Source organism: Apium graveolens, unplaced genomic scaffold (genome assembly GCF_009905375.1).
Source record: "Apium graveolens cultivar Ventura unplaced genomic scaffold, ASM990537v1 ctg8565, whole genome shotgun sequence".
Classification (NCBI taxonomy): Eukaryota; Viridiplantae; Streptophyta; class Magnoliopsida; order Apiales; family Apiaceae; genus Apium; species Apium graveolens.
In genome coordinates this window covers 61,460-77,586 of record NW_027421284.1, presented here as the reverse complement: position 1 = coordinate 77,586, position 16,127 = coordinate 61,460, and the positions used below count along the sequence as shown (strand labels likewise).

The 16,127-nt window shown below is 36.7% G+C and overlaps 1 protein-coding gene across 1 annotated transcript; it reads left to right on the top strand.

Annotated features, from left to right (window-relative positions):
* The first annotated feature begins 879 nt into the window (after positions 1-879).
* On the top strand, positions 880-2,512 carry LOC141705114 (abscisic acid receptor PYL3-like). The gene is made up of 3 exons (XM_074508193.1): positions 880-1,133; positions 1,518-1,733; positions 1,910-2,512. Exons 1-3 carry the CDS (start codon positions 1,020-1,022, stop codon positions 2,114-2,116), a joined length of 537 nt encoding a protein of 178 aa, XP_074364294.1. The 5' UTR covers positions 880-1,019; the 3' UTR covers positions 2,117-2,512.
* Positions 2,513-16,127: the final 13,615 nt, after the last annotated feature.

The window sequence follows — 16,127 nt, the reverse complement described above, 5'->3', positions numbered from 1 at the left end:
AAAATATTATTTTATAGGCTATTCACGATAAGTTAACTCCACCCAAATATTGAAAGAAATAAGAAAAAAATAAGAAAGAAAAGTGCAGATTTTACATAAATTTAAATATAATTACGAAATTAGTACTAAAGTGTAATTTTAATTTGACATCAAAAAGCTAAATATTGTAATAATATTTATATTTGTAAGCTTAATATAATATCAAGAAAAATTTTAGTGTCAAAATAAAAGTAGCACTATAATATTAATTTCATGACTAAATTCAAATTTATATAACTATCTCAATTTTATCCATGAATTGCATTTATATCATTAAAAGTTAAATTTGTTAAAATTTTTAATTAAATGGAAAAAATAGTTGTTCATCATGTTTAATACTGTACAAAGAAGCAAAATTTTATTAAATTGTTCAAATTAATAAAATTTACAAATAAAATGTTTCAAAGCTCTCTTCTAGTCCCAGTCTTGTTTCTCTAGTGATTTTGTGTTTCAAATTTGTCAAATAAGAAAAAGGTGGTGCACCGCACCTTTTCACTTCCGTTTCTGATAACAAAATTGATAAAAACTAAGCATACACATAAATAGGAATGACCAATATTTAATAATCAATATTTACACCATCAAGCTAAAATTATAAATTGGGACTAGACTGTTAGTATGTTTAATATTGTTATAAAAAAAAAGTTAGTAAAATAACATAATCTGAAGGCCCACGGGAGCAATACTTGAAATGGCAATCCATAAAAATTATAAATTTCTATAAAAATAAATAATAAATATAAATTAATCAGTTAATAATTTACATTAAATTTGTCAGATAAACAAAAGAAAATAAAAATAATAAGCATAGTAAGGCTTAATAAGAGATAAATTTGAAGTGAAGACTACCGAAACCACAACTATACAAACAACTGAAAGAGACTCTCTCTCTCTCTCTCTCTCTCAACAGAAGAATCAAAAGAGCCTTGATTGAATTGAAGAAGAAGTGAGCACAAGTGTTTGAAAATATATTGGGAAAAATGGAAAAGAGCAGTAGTAGTCTTGAGTGTGTGAAAAGACAGCATAAACATGATGCAGCTGCTCATCAGTGCTCTTCTTCTGTTACCAAACACATCAAAGCTCCTGTTGATCTTGTAACTTTCTTTATCATCCCCCCCTCTCCTCTCTTTATATGTATGTATTGTTTATGCAACTGTAATCTGCAACATAACACTACGGAATTGAAAGATCAAATCACCTACCAATTTATCAGATTATGTTTGCAATTTTAATTTTGTATCCACTTTGGGATTTCATTAATGTATTTTTATTAGATTATTAAGGTGCCTACTTTACTTTGTGATTCTTTTATTGTTTAGAAATCAGCAAGTATAAGAATTTCTCATGTTGACTTTAAATGTTTAGGCATATCATTTGTCTACTAATTTTTGTGGGTGAAAAAAAATTAAAATTTTGTTTATGCAAATTTGGTTGTAAAGGTGCTCTGTTTTTCTGACCAAAATGTATTCGTCTATCAGGTATGGTCACTGGTTAGGAGATTCGATCAACCGCAGAAGTACAAGCCCTTTGTTAGCAGGTGTGTCGTGCAGGGGGACCTCATGATTGGAAGTGTTAGAGAGGTGAATGTTAAGTCAGGTCTTCCAGCCACCAAAAGCACCGAAAGGTTGGAACTACTTGATGATACTAAGCATATACTTGGTGTTAAAATTGTTGGTGGTGATCACAGGCTCAAGGTACAACAAATCTATTCTTGTAGATCATTTGTACTACTGCATCAGTCTTACATTTAGGTGCCAATAAATCGTAACGGGAAATACAAGGCCTGATTTTATATATTTTCATGTTCAGTATTGTTATAGTTTTTGTTTTACGAGCTAATAATTATGTGGCATGTATGCTAATGGTGCAGAACTATTCCTCAGTTATTACTGTCCATCCAGAAGTCATTGATGGGAGAGCTGGCACCCTAGTCATTGAATCATTCGTGGTCGATGTGCCCGAAGGCAACACCAAAGAAGAGACTTGCTACTTTGTTAGGGCTCTGATCAATTGCAACCTCAAATCGCTGGCAGAAGTGTCTGAGAGGATGGCCATGCTGAATCGCCCTCAAGTTTAAGCTCATAAGTAAAAGGAACGAGATAAGAATGTAGTTCTATTCATAATCTCAGGATTTTTAAGATTTTACAAGCTTTGTGGAGTGTGAAGTGTGTAATTGGAGCCGGTCTTCCATTCCTCAGATGCTTTGTAACAGGTCCTAGTTGTAGCTTTGCTCACTGTTGTTTTGCTCTGTAGTTGGTCTATGGTATTATTTGCTTATGCTTGGGTTTTGAAAATGGTGGAGTATAAGTGTTTGGTCACCCATTTATAGATGTAGTTGTTAGGAAAGATGTTGCACTCCACTGCAGTTCGTGGATCTTGTGTTTTCTCTGTAGTTTTAAGATGTCACCTCTTGTATATACTCTATATCGAAGTTATAAGTAATCCCACTAGTTATGCTACACTTTGTGTCTTACGGTCCCTAGTGATGCTTATGTAATAAAAAGTTGGTCTTAATGCTCCTGGTTCAAAGATAGTGATGCAGAATGTTTATAGTCGAGGATGAAAAACTTGCATAGTTTATATTGAAGCATAACATTTGGCATTTCTCTGCTATTTTACTGAATGTATATTTATGAATTATGAATAACATTATTATGTAACCCATAGCGGTCTTCTTGTAGTTTCAGTTTCAAGAGGATTTTGCTGCAACATCTTCAAGAGCTGAAGTTGAGTAAGCTAAGATCCAATCATCCAAGTAATTCCTCACATACAGCATTATTCAGTGTAAGTAGAACCCTCAGATGAGTAATGCTCAATAGTTGATATAGGAACACCTCCTTAGATGCCAGATGTTTTTACGAATGACCCGAGCCTTCGGCTAACAACCACTTGAATTGCTTACTTTGGGATGTAGAAGGGAAGTAACATTTTACGCTCCAAAACTCAGCTCAATAGCTTAATCCAACAGAATTAGTTTTTTATACAAGATTGTTACACTAGTCTGTTATCAGAAAAACAATGAAAGTGAACTAGCCCGAGAGAAAAATAGGACAGATCGATGATATTTCCGCGCAAATATTGACGGTACATAGTACATGCTCCTGCAAGGACCAGTCCCGGACTCCTAACTCAATCTAGTCTCGCATACTACTTTTAACTGACCCAGTCCCGCAAGCCCAATCTTGGAGAATCCCAACACATAAGGCACTTGCCTAAGCACATGATAGAGACAGCTAACAGTGTCACCCATCAATCATGAGAATAATCAGGGCACGTGTCAGAGGATTCTCAGAACATTTCTCAGTCAGTCCCGCGCTAACACGTGTAAAGCATCCACTTCAGCCATGTGTCCTCCGCTCCTAGAATCAATGGCTTCGATTCAAAGGCACTAACCCCAAAACCCTATCTTTGGGCTATAAATAGCCGAAGAAGGTAAGATTTTTGGGTTAATCACTCTTTTACACTCATATACGCAAACAACCACCTTGCATTCCTATATATCTTCATCTTCCCCAAAAATGAGTTCTTACTCTCACATCGGAGGCGCCGCGGGACCCAAACCCCCCCTCCGGTATTGTTTTGTAGGAGCCCCACGATAGCTACACCACCACCGCGATGAAAGATCCAGGGACGGCGTCGAAGGAACAGCCCCGCCATCAGGAGTTATCATTTGGCGCTAGAAGGGGCTCTCCATCCTTGGGTCTCGGTGCCCCTGGATTCACCTTCATTAGCAAGCTCTTGAAAGAGTCCATTTCTTTAACTTGTAAGAACCCAAGCAACCAAACTCTCTCATAAATATTAATGTTGTTTATTTAAGCCACGTTTGTGTGTGCTTGTTGTTTTAGGCCACGTTTGTGTGAGCCCTGTTTCATTGATTTAAGCCACGTTTGTGTGTGCTATTGTCAGTTTTGATTATTTTAGAACCCCGATTTTGCTCTAGTTTGCATATTGCCTTTATGTTCTAGAACCCAGCTGCACTCATTCTACCACATCGTTAAGTGGTCCCAGAAGATTGTTTAAATTAGTCCCAGAAAGTTGTTTGTTACTGCTTGTTATTGCTCTGGATAGTTTTTGCGATTTTCGAAAAGCAACCTTAGATCAATATTGTTAGTTGGAAATTTTTGTTAGTTGTTGTTGGTACTTTTGAGACAATGGCAAGAGCTGGAAACCATACTTCTGGGAGACCCTATGCTAGTACTCAGGTCCAGGAGCCGGACCACTCCCAGGCTCAGAACCCGGGAGCCGAACAAAAAACACTCCAAAAGCAACCACTTCAACACACTCCAGTTATGGAGAGGATTGTCAACACTCGGGATGTCAAGACCCTCATTAAACTGAACCAATATAAGTACACTAATGTCCCGGTGGTTGAGGATCACATGGCCAACCTCACAAGTAATGAGTTGGTGAAAGCAATCCGGCTCTATAGGCAGGAGCAAACCCGGATCCAGGAAGAAGCCGAACTTGAGGAAGAACTGGAGGAGTCCGGGGACTCCCAACAATCTAAGAGATCTGTCTTTGACCGAATTGGAGCTAAGGGGAAGAAGAACAAAAAGGATCAGGGAAATAAAAAAGAAACAGAAGCGGCCAAGCAAAAAAGGCTACAAGAGATGCGAGAGCAAATCAGAAAGGAAGAAGAAGCAAAGCTCGAACTAAAGATCCAGAAAAGAATGCGGTTAGAAGAAGAAAAGCTACTGGCCAAGTCCGGGACCAAAAGAACCCGCCACTCCGGAGCTGATTTCTGATGATGAATAAGAGGAGAAACAGAAACACCTAAAAGACATGATCTATGAATTTCAAAGGAAGATGGACAGAGACTCAGGAGTAGAAATTGGAAAAACATTAACTCCTTTCAGCCACTCATTGGAGGCTATTCCCTAGTAGCGGGACCTGAAGCAATACAATTTCGATTCTTTTGATGGTCTGGGAGACCCAGAAGAACACTTGAACTACTTTGAGCAGATCGCGCAAATATATTACTACAATGACTTGACAAAATCAAGGTTCTTCGCCCAGAGATGGTTCAGCAGGATCCCCTCCCGCAACATCCATAGTTGGAAGGAATTCCGCGCATATTTTCTCCGAAGATTTCGAGCAAACAAGACACATGAAATGCATATGTGTCACGTGGAGATCATCCACCAGCATGATAATGAGTCCCTATCAGCCTATATGCGCCGGTTTCAGGAAGCAATCAACAAGGTCTTGAACTTGGACGAGCGCGAGGCTCTGAACATCTTCAGGAGAAACTTAGATCTGGAGCACAATGAAATATACATAGTGGAACTTGTTACAACCGGTATATTCTTAGTTGAATTATGTGAATATATGTTTATATATATATATATCAAAAGCGAGTCAATTATGTGATTGTATGAGTCGTAAGGGTCATATTTTATGAGTTGTAAATTAAATATTTATTTGAAAAAAATTTGAGTAAAGAAATATCTTTATTTGAGTAATTTGTGATATATTATTATTGATATTAGTTTATGGAAATTCTTTATATAAAAACTTGTTTCCTTTAAATTTTTGAAAGTGATCTCAAAATGTTTCTAAAATCCTAAACTATTTTATGGTACGACTTTTGTGATTTATAGATTTATATTTTTATTTATAAAAAATATTTCTCTAGAATGATATTTGATTAATTAGATTAATGATTTGCCATTTACCATGATAACCTTGCATGCAAACCTTGTTAGTTTTAGAAGAAGGATAAAAAGGTAAGTTCTTATTCCACTATCATTAAAATCACCACCATATAACCTTGTGTCATTTTCACCACTTACACACACCATCTCACCCCCCCTCTTTTCTCTCTCCCGGTCGAAGCCAAGCCCCCCTTGTTCATTTTCTTTCATCTTTTCTTCAAAAATTCTTGCAAGAAATTATCCTCTAAGATTAGATCACTTGTTTAGTAAGTTAAATATTAAGTGCACTACTTGGTTTAAGCTTGTCGTTGAGTTTGAGTGAGCCTAATGTTGAAAACCTTGATTCTTATGAGTTTAAGGTTTAAAACAAAGGCAAAGCATCAAGAGTGGAAATGATTAATGGTTGAGGGACTTCCTTGCCATTTTGTATGATTATTTTACTCCTTTCCGTTCGGTAATGACTCTTTAAGAGCCGAATGGAGTAGAGTTGTGTTCTTTATTTGTGATTAAATGATATATGAAGAAGTCTTGATTGCATGATGCTATAAAGCTAAACTTTTGTTGGATCATGATCTTTAAAACCCTTGCATGTCATGAAATACTTGGGATATTGTATGTTAAATGATTACATGTTGAATTTACAGTCAAAAACTTAGAATACTAGGATTGCATGTTGAAAACTAGACGATATACTTGATTTTGGCTTTAAATTCGATTATATGCCTTAGATGTAACTTGATTTGCTAAAAAAAGAGTATACTTTTCTTGAAAAGTGCTTTATTATGACAAGTATAGTTTTTACAGTGGGTTAATGAGTATATTCAATTGGTATTGTGTTTGCATGATGTCATAGATATTCGCTTTATGCATGAGTACTCGAAAATGTGATTTAAGTGTTAGTCTTGCTACTTTGTTTGTATAATTTGGTCATGGTGCATTAGGGTATAAATGATCTCCACCACGTGTTAGTGGGTTAGATGAGAGTATTAGGCTAGTAATTATTCTGGGTTAAAGATTGGGTTCATGGTTTATAAGTGGGAGATAAGGTGGAAGGATTAGTATAAGATTTGTCTTTTTCCAGAATTTTGCACTAGTTGGTAGGAGAGTTTTGAGTGGCCATTCGTTGGGCATTTGGAGGCCCAAGCCACCATAAATTAGGAATTAACCTATAGTTGATCCCAGAAGCTTTAAATGTAAGAAATCAACTCATTTAGTTAGGTGCACAAGTCAAATCGTGACTTCTGGTCAAAATAGAGATAATTTGAGTGAGGAACACTTTTAAGCTTAGAAAGTGGTGTCATTGGTAGTCCCTCATTAGACCTTGCTTAGCATTGATACTAGGGAATTTGTGGAAGGCTTTGCAAGCCATAGTTCGAAGGTTTAGAGTTAAAACCAAGAGTATAAAGTGAGTTCAAATTCGGGCAGTTTGAGTGTCACTAGGACAGGGGAGAGCCATCTTTGGGAATAGGCCCAAGGAGGCCTAATTTGACCCTTGGTGTCATTCCAAGGGCAAAAGTAAGATTTAGGACATAAGATTCCATTGTAGTAATTTGAGTATCAAACCTTGAGTGAGAAGGGGTTCATTGTCACTTAGTACCATTCGATGTCACCTAATAGTTGCACTTAGGAACACATTTTCCTTTCACTTAGATTTGGCATTCTTAGAGGTGAGGCATGAGTTTACCATTGAGTCTAATTATTAGTAAGAGGTCAGAAGAAGGTTAGGCCATAGGTGTGGCTAAGTAAAATGGAGTTTGGCTAGTAAAGGCACTTCAAAACTTGGAGAGCTAGTTGGGTTGCACTAGACTAAGTAGCACTTCGAGTCAATCGTGTTGCTTGAGTGAGATGTGAGATCATTCAATACTCAATAGAGCACCATTATGTCAATGTTGTATATTATGTGATTAAATGTGTTATGTGATCCTAAGTGATTATTTGAGCATAATAAGTGATTAGTAAAGAGTCGAATATTTAGTTAGGCCTAAGTGCCAATATGTTTTGAAATCTTTAACTAGGATGGAGTTTTTGTGAGAGTATATCTTGATGAGGTCTAATATTTTATGTAGGCTCAGGAGAAGATAGTAAACTTGCCGTCAAAGTCGATTAGTACTCCCGGTTGCTTCCACGATCAAGACGAGAGTTAGGTCATCCTTCTTAAGGCAAGTGTTCCCGGACTTCCTTGAAATATTGCAAGTGTTTCCCCTTGTCAATTCTATTGTTGTACAAATATTTTTGCCTCACTTAATGTTCTAGTGATGTTTTTATTAAGATATATATATATATATATATATATATATATATATATATACTGCAAGTGTACCGAACCACTCTTTTGAATCATGATAGCATGCTCGTATCATGATAGTTAATATTGTTGGCACCATGATATATTGTTGCAAATATTCTGATTTTAGACTGAGATATTGCAAATACTGTGTATACGCTTATAAAAATCACACCCTTATAAACTATAAAACCTCATATGCTATGGTAATGTAATCTCTCTTATTTAACCGGTATTCTTTTTACTCTTACACCTCCAAGTTACCAACTCTTTACATAAATCCTTATAATCATACCAAATTTCAGTCACTAGATATATCCCATATATAACCCTCAAATTTGAGACCTCTATCTTGTGGAACAACGTTATGACTCTTTTTCAATACTTTCTTCCTTGTTTATCAAACCATTGCTGACTATCCTTGAAAACCCCGCTAGTGAGAAATCACATCATTCTGATAAGAGTTTCTTAACTCGAAATCCTTGATTGATGATTTAAACCCCTTTTGTTTAGATCTTTGTAAAGACATCCTTGGCATCAGTTTTATATAAGTTAATTGCTCTGTAAATAAAAGATTGTTTTCTTGAGATTGGTGAATTGGACTAAGATGCAAGTCCCTTTCACACTTATTATGTTAGCCTTAAAAGATGCCTAGGGATCCCATTAAATTGTTAAGAACTCTGCGAGGTTCGGGATTGCTTCACGGCTGATCACCGACTGTAACTTGTAGCGTCATAAAATGATTTTGAGCAATGTTTTGGTTACAAATGTTTTGACTAGAATAATGATGCCATACCCCTCAATTTCTAGATATAAATTACTGTGATGTTAAATTTTGTTTTATGATATACCTTGCTGAGCGCTTGGATCACTTCTTGCTTTTCATTTATGTCATTTCGGATTGCAAGTATGGTTAGATTCAAGCAGACTGCTCGTAAGTCTACCGATGGAGATGCTGAGGCGTATGTGAGAGCTCAGGTAGTATAGTTGGTGTTTGTGTGAGGACCGGTAGCTTTAAATATAAGTTGTAAACCAGTACCGCTTTTGAAACCGACCCCAATATCCTTCGAATATTGGAAACTCTGCAACAGACTAACGCAATTGCTCAACAACAACAAACTCTTCAACAATAATTTTAACAACAACAATTTCGAAACCAAGAGAATCATGATCAACACCAACATCAACCAGATCCACCAGAGCCCCCTCAACAAATTGTGACTTTCAAAACTTTTCAGAATGTGAACCCTCCAGCTTTTCATGATACCACTGATCCCGTAGTAGCCAACACTTGGATAGGAGAAATGGAGAGATCTTTCGAATTGGTTCGACTAGGGGAAGAACCAAAGGTCGTTTATGCCGCGTATTTCTTAAAAGGGGAAGCAATTTATTGGTGAGATTCAGTCAAAGCTTTGGAAGAAGTTCAACCAGTTACTTGGACTAGGTTCAAGGAGTTCTTCTTGGAAAAATATTACCCCCGGTTTATGTACAAACAGATGGAGATGAAATTCCGGGAATTGAAACAAGGAAGTATGACCGTCTTGGAATATGAGAAGAAATTTACAGTTTTGTCAAGATTTGTGACTAAGTATGTAAATAATGATGAAAAGAAGGCTCAGAGGTTTTAACAAGGGCTAGAATATTGGATTCTGGATAGAGTATCGATGTTTGAGATTGGTACCTACGTTGGGGTAGTTCAGAAGGCAGCATTGATTGAAAGTAATGGAGCATAATCCAAAAAGGAAAGAGATATTAAGAAGAGGAAAGTGTTTCATCAGAAGGAGAGGTCAGAATCAGGGACCCAACAAGATAAAAACGTGAAGAGAATTGAATTCCAAAAAGGATGGAATGCACCGAAGAAAGGGGAAGTGAACAAGAGACAAGATAATAAAGGAAACCATAAGCAGAATCAGGGTCAAGCGAATGATGACAAACAACCAAGGGTCGAATGTAGGAATTATGGGAAGAAGCATTCAGGAATTTGCAACAAGCTCAACATGACATGTTATCGATGTAATCAGAAGGGACATTTGGCCAATGAATGTAAAGTGTAGAAACCTGGAGTAACATGCTACAAGTGCGGAAAACTTGGACATATCGCCAAGGAGTGCATGTCAACCGGATTAATCAAAAGCATAATGAATATAGCAAGCACTAGCACCGCAACACCACCAGAAATGTTGGCGTTACCTCCACCACCTGCAGTGACTCCACAAGCATCAGCAAGGACTTTTAACCTGAAGATGAAAGATATTGTTCAGAATTCTGAGGTGATAGCAGGTAAGCTTTCAATAAACAATGTTGAAGCTTAAGTATTGATTGATTCAGGAGCTACAAAGTCTTTTATATCGGAAACTTTTTCTAATAGACTAAACTGTGATAAGAAGGATATGAGTGAAGTGATGAACATAGTAATTGCCAATCAAGAAAGGATACATGTGAGTCATTTTTTCCCTCAATGTGAGATTGACATCTCTGGGCATAAGTTTTCAGTCGACTTGATATTTTTCAAGTTAAGGGAGTTTGATATAATATTAGGAATGGATTGGTTAGGAAAAAATAATGCTCAGATAGATTGTAGATCTAAGAAGGTCTATCTTCGAACAAAGAATTGGGAATAAGGTGGTATTTAAGGGCCAGAAGCAAGAGCAACTATTTCTCACCGCTATTCAAGCCAACAAGCTACTTAGGAAAGGATGTGAAGCATATTTAGCCTATGTAGTAAATTTAGAGAAGGAAGTTCCTAGCATGGAGGAGATTCCAGTAGTGAGAGAGTTCTCCGATGCGTTTCCAGAGGAATTACCAGGACTACCGCCAGATCGACAGATTGAGTTTGAGGTTAATCTTGCCCCAGACACTGAACCCGTTTTGAAGGCACCTTATAGAATGGCACCAGTAGAGATGAAGGAGTTAGCGAGTCATATACAAGAACTTTTGGATAAAGGAGTCATAAGGCCAAGTACGTCTCCATGGGGAGCGCCAGTTCTTTTGATAAAGAAGAAAGACGGAAGCATGAGACTCTGCATCGATTACCGGGAGTTGAACAAAATGACCATTAAGAATCGGTATTCGTTGCCGAGAATAGACGATTTATTTGACCAACTGAAAGGAGCAAAGTGTTTCTCTAAGATTGATTTGAGGTCAGGATACCACCAATTAAAGATTAAACCAGAAGACATCCCAAAGACGGCATTAGGATGAGATATGGACATTATGAGTTATTAGTAATGCCTTTTGGATTAACAAATGCCCCTGCAGCTTTTATGGACTTAATGAATCGAGTTTTCAAGAAATCTTGGACCAGTTTGTTGTGGTGTTCATTGATGATATTTTAATATATTCGAAGACGGAAGAAGAGCACGAGCAACACTTATGGATAGTTTTGGAGATTCTTAGACACGAGAAGTTGTATGCAAAGTTCTTAAAGTGTGAGTTTTGGTTAAAAGAAGTTCAATTTTGAGAACATATAATTGGAAGCGAAGAAATTAGGGTGGACCCCGCAAAGATCAAAGCAATTATGAGTTGGGAGAGACCAAAGACTCCTACGGAAGTAAGAAGCTTTATAGGATTGGCTGGATACTACAGAAGGTTCGTAAAAGATTTCTCAAAGATTGCTACACCGTTGACCAAGTTGACAAGGAAGAATCATAAGTTTGAATGGAATGCGGAATGTGAAGAAAGCTTTCAAAAGATAGAGCAGAAATTGGTGACCGTGCTGGTATTAGTACTACCTGACGACAAAGAAGATTTTGTGATATATAGCAACGCTTCGCATAAAGGACTGGTTGTGTACTAATGTAACATAATAAGGTGATTGCATATGCATCACGACAACTTAAACCTCATAAATTGAAATACCCAACCCATGATCTGGAATTGGCAACCATAATGTTCGCACTCAAGATATGGAAACATTACCTGTACGGGGAGAAGTGTAAAATCTACATGGATCATAAAAGCCCGAAGTATATATTCACCCAGAAGGAACTCAACATGAGACAACAGAGATGGTTGGAGATAATCAAGGATTACGACAGTTTGATACATTACCATCCAGGAAAGGTAAATATAGTCGCCGATGCTTTGAGTAGAAAGGAAAGGTTGAATGTGATAGCCATGTCAGGGGAATTATCTAAGGAGATTGAAAGATTTGAGTTGGAACTCTGTATTTACGGGATGTCGAAAGAGTTTTGTCACGACATGACTTTTCAGCCAGAACTATTACAGAAGATAAAGAAATGCCAAGAAGAAGTGATGAGTCGAGAGAATAATCAACTGACGTGGAACGAGATATGTACGAAGAAGGATGGACAAGGAATATTAAGATTTGCATCAAGGATTTGGATTCCTCAAGCGTTTGAATTGAAGAACGAGATACTACAGGAAGCACACAACTCAAAATTTTCGATTCACCCGGGGAGCACAAAGATGTATCAAGATTTGAAAAAGAAATTTTGGTGGCCAAACATGGAAAGAGAAATTGCAGAATGGGTCTCCAAGTGTTACACTTGTCAAAAAGTAAAAGCAGAACATCAAAGACCGAGCGGATTGATTCATCCATTGAAGTTTCCTGAGTGGAAATGGGAAAATATCACCATGGACTTCATAGTAGGTTTGTCTCGAACAAAATCCGGACACGCCACCATATGGATTATAGTTGATCACCTTACGAAATCGGCACATTTCTTACCCATCAACGAGAAGACTTTATTGGATAGGTTGGTTCATATGTACGTGCGCGAAATTGTGTTACGCACGGCATACTGGTATCGATAGTTTCAGATCGAGATCAGCGATTCAAATCGAGATTTTGGAGGCAGTTTCAGGAAAGTTTGGGCACAAAGTTAAATATGAGAACCGCATATCACCCTCAGACGAACGGTCAGAGTGAGTGAACTATACAAATAATTGAAGACATGTTGCGCAGCTGTGCAATCGATTTTGCTGGAAGTTGGGATGATCATTTACCACTCGTAGAGTTCTCGTACAACAACAGTTACCACTCTAGCATCAGAATGCCTCCATATGAAGCCTTACACGGAAGAAAGTGCAGATCTCCGACAAATTGAGACGAGGTAGGAGAAGGAAAAGTTCTCGACCCTAAATTGGTTCAGCAAATAAAGGAAACAGTCGTCTTAATTCGGAAGAGACTAATTGCTGCTTAAGAAAGAAAAAGGAAGTATGATGATCCTGCCCGAAAGGATGTGAGTTTCCAAGTGGGTGAAGCTGTATTGCTAAAAGTGTCACCATGGAAGGGTTTGACTCGATTTGGGAAAAAGGGGAAATTGGCACCGCATTATATTGGTCCTTTTGAAATTCTAAATCAAGTAGGAAAAGTAGTCTATGAGTTGGCTCTACCTCCTCAATATCAGCATGCTCATAATGTATTCCACGTGTCTTTGCTCAAAAATTATAATCCATATGTCAATCATGTGATAGAGTATGAGCCATTAGATATTCAAAAAGATTTGTCTTACGTGGAGCAACCTGTCAAGATACTCGACTGGCAAGAGAGGAGTATTAGAAATAAGTAATTAAAAATGGTAAAAGTGCTTTGGAGTAATCCTAAGGTCGAAGAATCGACATGGGAGCTAGAGTCTGATATGCGTAATCGGTATCCTCACTTATTCTCCTACATTCTGAGGACAGAATCCTTTAAGGGGGAGAGGATGTTACAACCGGTATATTCTTAAATGAATTATGTGAATATATGTTTATATATATATCAAGAGCGAATCAATTATGTGCTTGTATGAGTCGTACGGGTCATATTTTATGAGTTGTAAATTACATATTTATTTGGAATTTTTTTTTAGAAAAGAAATGCCTTTATTTGAGTAATTTGTGATATATTATTAATGATATTAGTTTATGAAAATTCTTTATATAGAAACTTGTTTCCTTTAAATTTTTGAAAGTGATCTCAAAAAGTTTCTAAAATCTTAAACTATTTTATGGTACGACTTTTGTGATTTATAGATTTATATTTTTATTTATAAAAATTCTTTCTCTACAATGATATTTGATTAATTAGATTAATAATTTGCCATTTACCATGATAACCTTGCATGTAAAAATCCACTCAATTGAAGGGAGGGGTATTGTTGTCAAATCCAACCCCACTAACTTAACTTTAGCTAGTCAATTCCTAAGTTGCCCTTGAATGTAAACCTTGTTAGTTTTAAAAGAGGGATAAAAAGGTAAGTTCTTATTCCACTATCATTAAAACCACTACCATATCATCATCTTGTATCATTTTCACCACTTACACACACGATCTCACCCTCCTCCCTCCTCTTTTCTCTCTCTCGGCCGAAGTCAAGCCCCTTGTTCATTTTCTTTCATCTTTTCTTCAAAAATTCTTGCAAGAAATCATCCTCTAAGCTTAGATAACTTGTTTAGTAAGTTAAATATTAAGTGCACTACTTGGTTTAAGCTTGCATGTTGGGTTTTGAGTGAGCCTAATGTTGAAAACCTTGATTCTTATGAGTTTAAGGTTTAAAACAAAGGCAAAGCATCAAGAGTGGAAATGATTAATGGTTGAGGGATTTCCTTGACATTTTGTATGATCATTTCACTCCTTTCCATTCGGCAATGACTCTTTAAGAGCCGAATGGAGTAGAGTTGTGTTATTTATTTGTGATTAAATGTTATGTGAAGAAGTCTTGATTGCATGTTGATATAAAGTAAAACTTTTGTTGGATCATGATCTTTAAAACCCTTGAATGTCATGAAATACTTGGGATATTATATGTTAAATGATTGCATGTTAAATTTACACTCAAAATCTTAGAGTACTAGGAGTGCATGTTGAAAACTAGACTATATACTTGATTTTGGCTTTAAATTCGATTATATGCCTTAGATGTAACTTGATTTGCTAAAAAATGAGCATACTTTTCTTGAAAAGTGCTTTATTATGACAAAGTATAGTTTGTACAGTGGGTTGATGAGTATATTCAATTGATATTGTGTTTGCATGATGTCATAGATATTCGTTTTGTGCATGAGTACTCGAAAATGTGATTTAAGTGTTAGTCTTACTACTTTGTTTGTATAATTTGGGCATGGTGCATTAGGGTATGAATGATCTCCACCACGTGTTAGTGGGTTAGATTAGAGTATTAGGTTGGTAATTATGCTTGATTAAAGATTGTGTTCATGGTTTATAAGTGGAAGATAAGGTGGAAGGGTTAGTATAAGGTTTGTCTTTTTCCAGAATTTTGCACTAGTTTGTAGGAGATTTTTGAGTGGGTATTAGTTTGGTCTCTGTTTTACCTCAATCTTTTCAAGTCTGTCACTTAACTGTTTAACAGTCATGTGACCAATATTAGCCTTTTTCCCTTTCTTAACTTGACTCGATTCTCCTGAAACAAAGTTCTTGGAAACAGACCCATACTTCTCATTCAGCTTAACAAGTTTGGCTTTACTTATAGGCTTGCTCACAGCCGACGAATGAGGATTTTCATCATTCGACGGATAACACTTTTTGTTATCCAACGGATGATCCTCATCATCCGTCGAGTCTACATCTGTAAACACTCCATCTATCAAATTAGGTTCTAGTTTCTCTTTGTTCTTTTTCCAGGTTGCATCACAGAAAGACTCAATTCCTTGAACTTTGGTGATTTGAGCATGGACATCTCTGGATGTTTTCCATGCTTTAATCACCTCTTGTTCACGCTCGAGCTGCTTCTTTAAAATTTCCTCTTTCTTCAAGGACTCAGTTAATTCCTCCTTGGTAATTTTACACTCAATTCTTAATTTTTCAAAATCAATAAACTGAGACTCAAGCACATTATTTCTCTCACTCAAAAACAAAGTGTTTTCTTTGATTTTAGCATTTTCTTTAGTAAGAGACTTAAGTGTAACACGCAAATGATATAACTCTGTAGACATGTCATTTATGGCATTATTACACTCAGCTTTAGATAAATGTGCAAGGTTTGTGGTAATCACCTGATTACTTGAAGAACTTGTTTATGTCTCATCAGACTTGGCCATTAGGGCTAGATTGACATAGCTGACATCTTCATCTTCATCCAGGCCATCTGCTGCCCAATCATTTTCTTGTGTTATGAAAGCCCTTTCCTTTAGTTTGAGCAGCTCAAAGTATTTTTGCTTATAATCCACTGGCTCAAACTTTTTCT

What these genes read in the sequence shown, in the direction of transcription:
- LOC141705114 (XM_074508193.1), top strand. Translation starts at nt 1,020, where the DNA reads ATGGAAAAGAGCAGTAGTAGTCTTGAGTGTGTGAAAAGACAGCATAAA. An exon ending in TCAAAGCTCCTGTTGATCTT is followed by an intron (nt 1,134 to 1,517) that starts GTAACTTTCTTT and finishes TTCGTCTATCAG; the next exon opens with GTATGGTCACTGGTTAGGAG. An exon ending in GTGGTGATCACAGGCTCAAG is followed by an intron (nt 1,734 to 1,909) that starts GTACAACAAATC and finishes CTAATGGTGCAG; the next exon opens with AACTATTCCTCAGTTATTAC.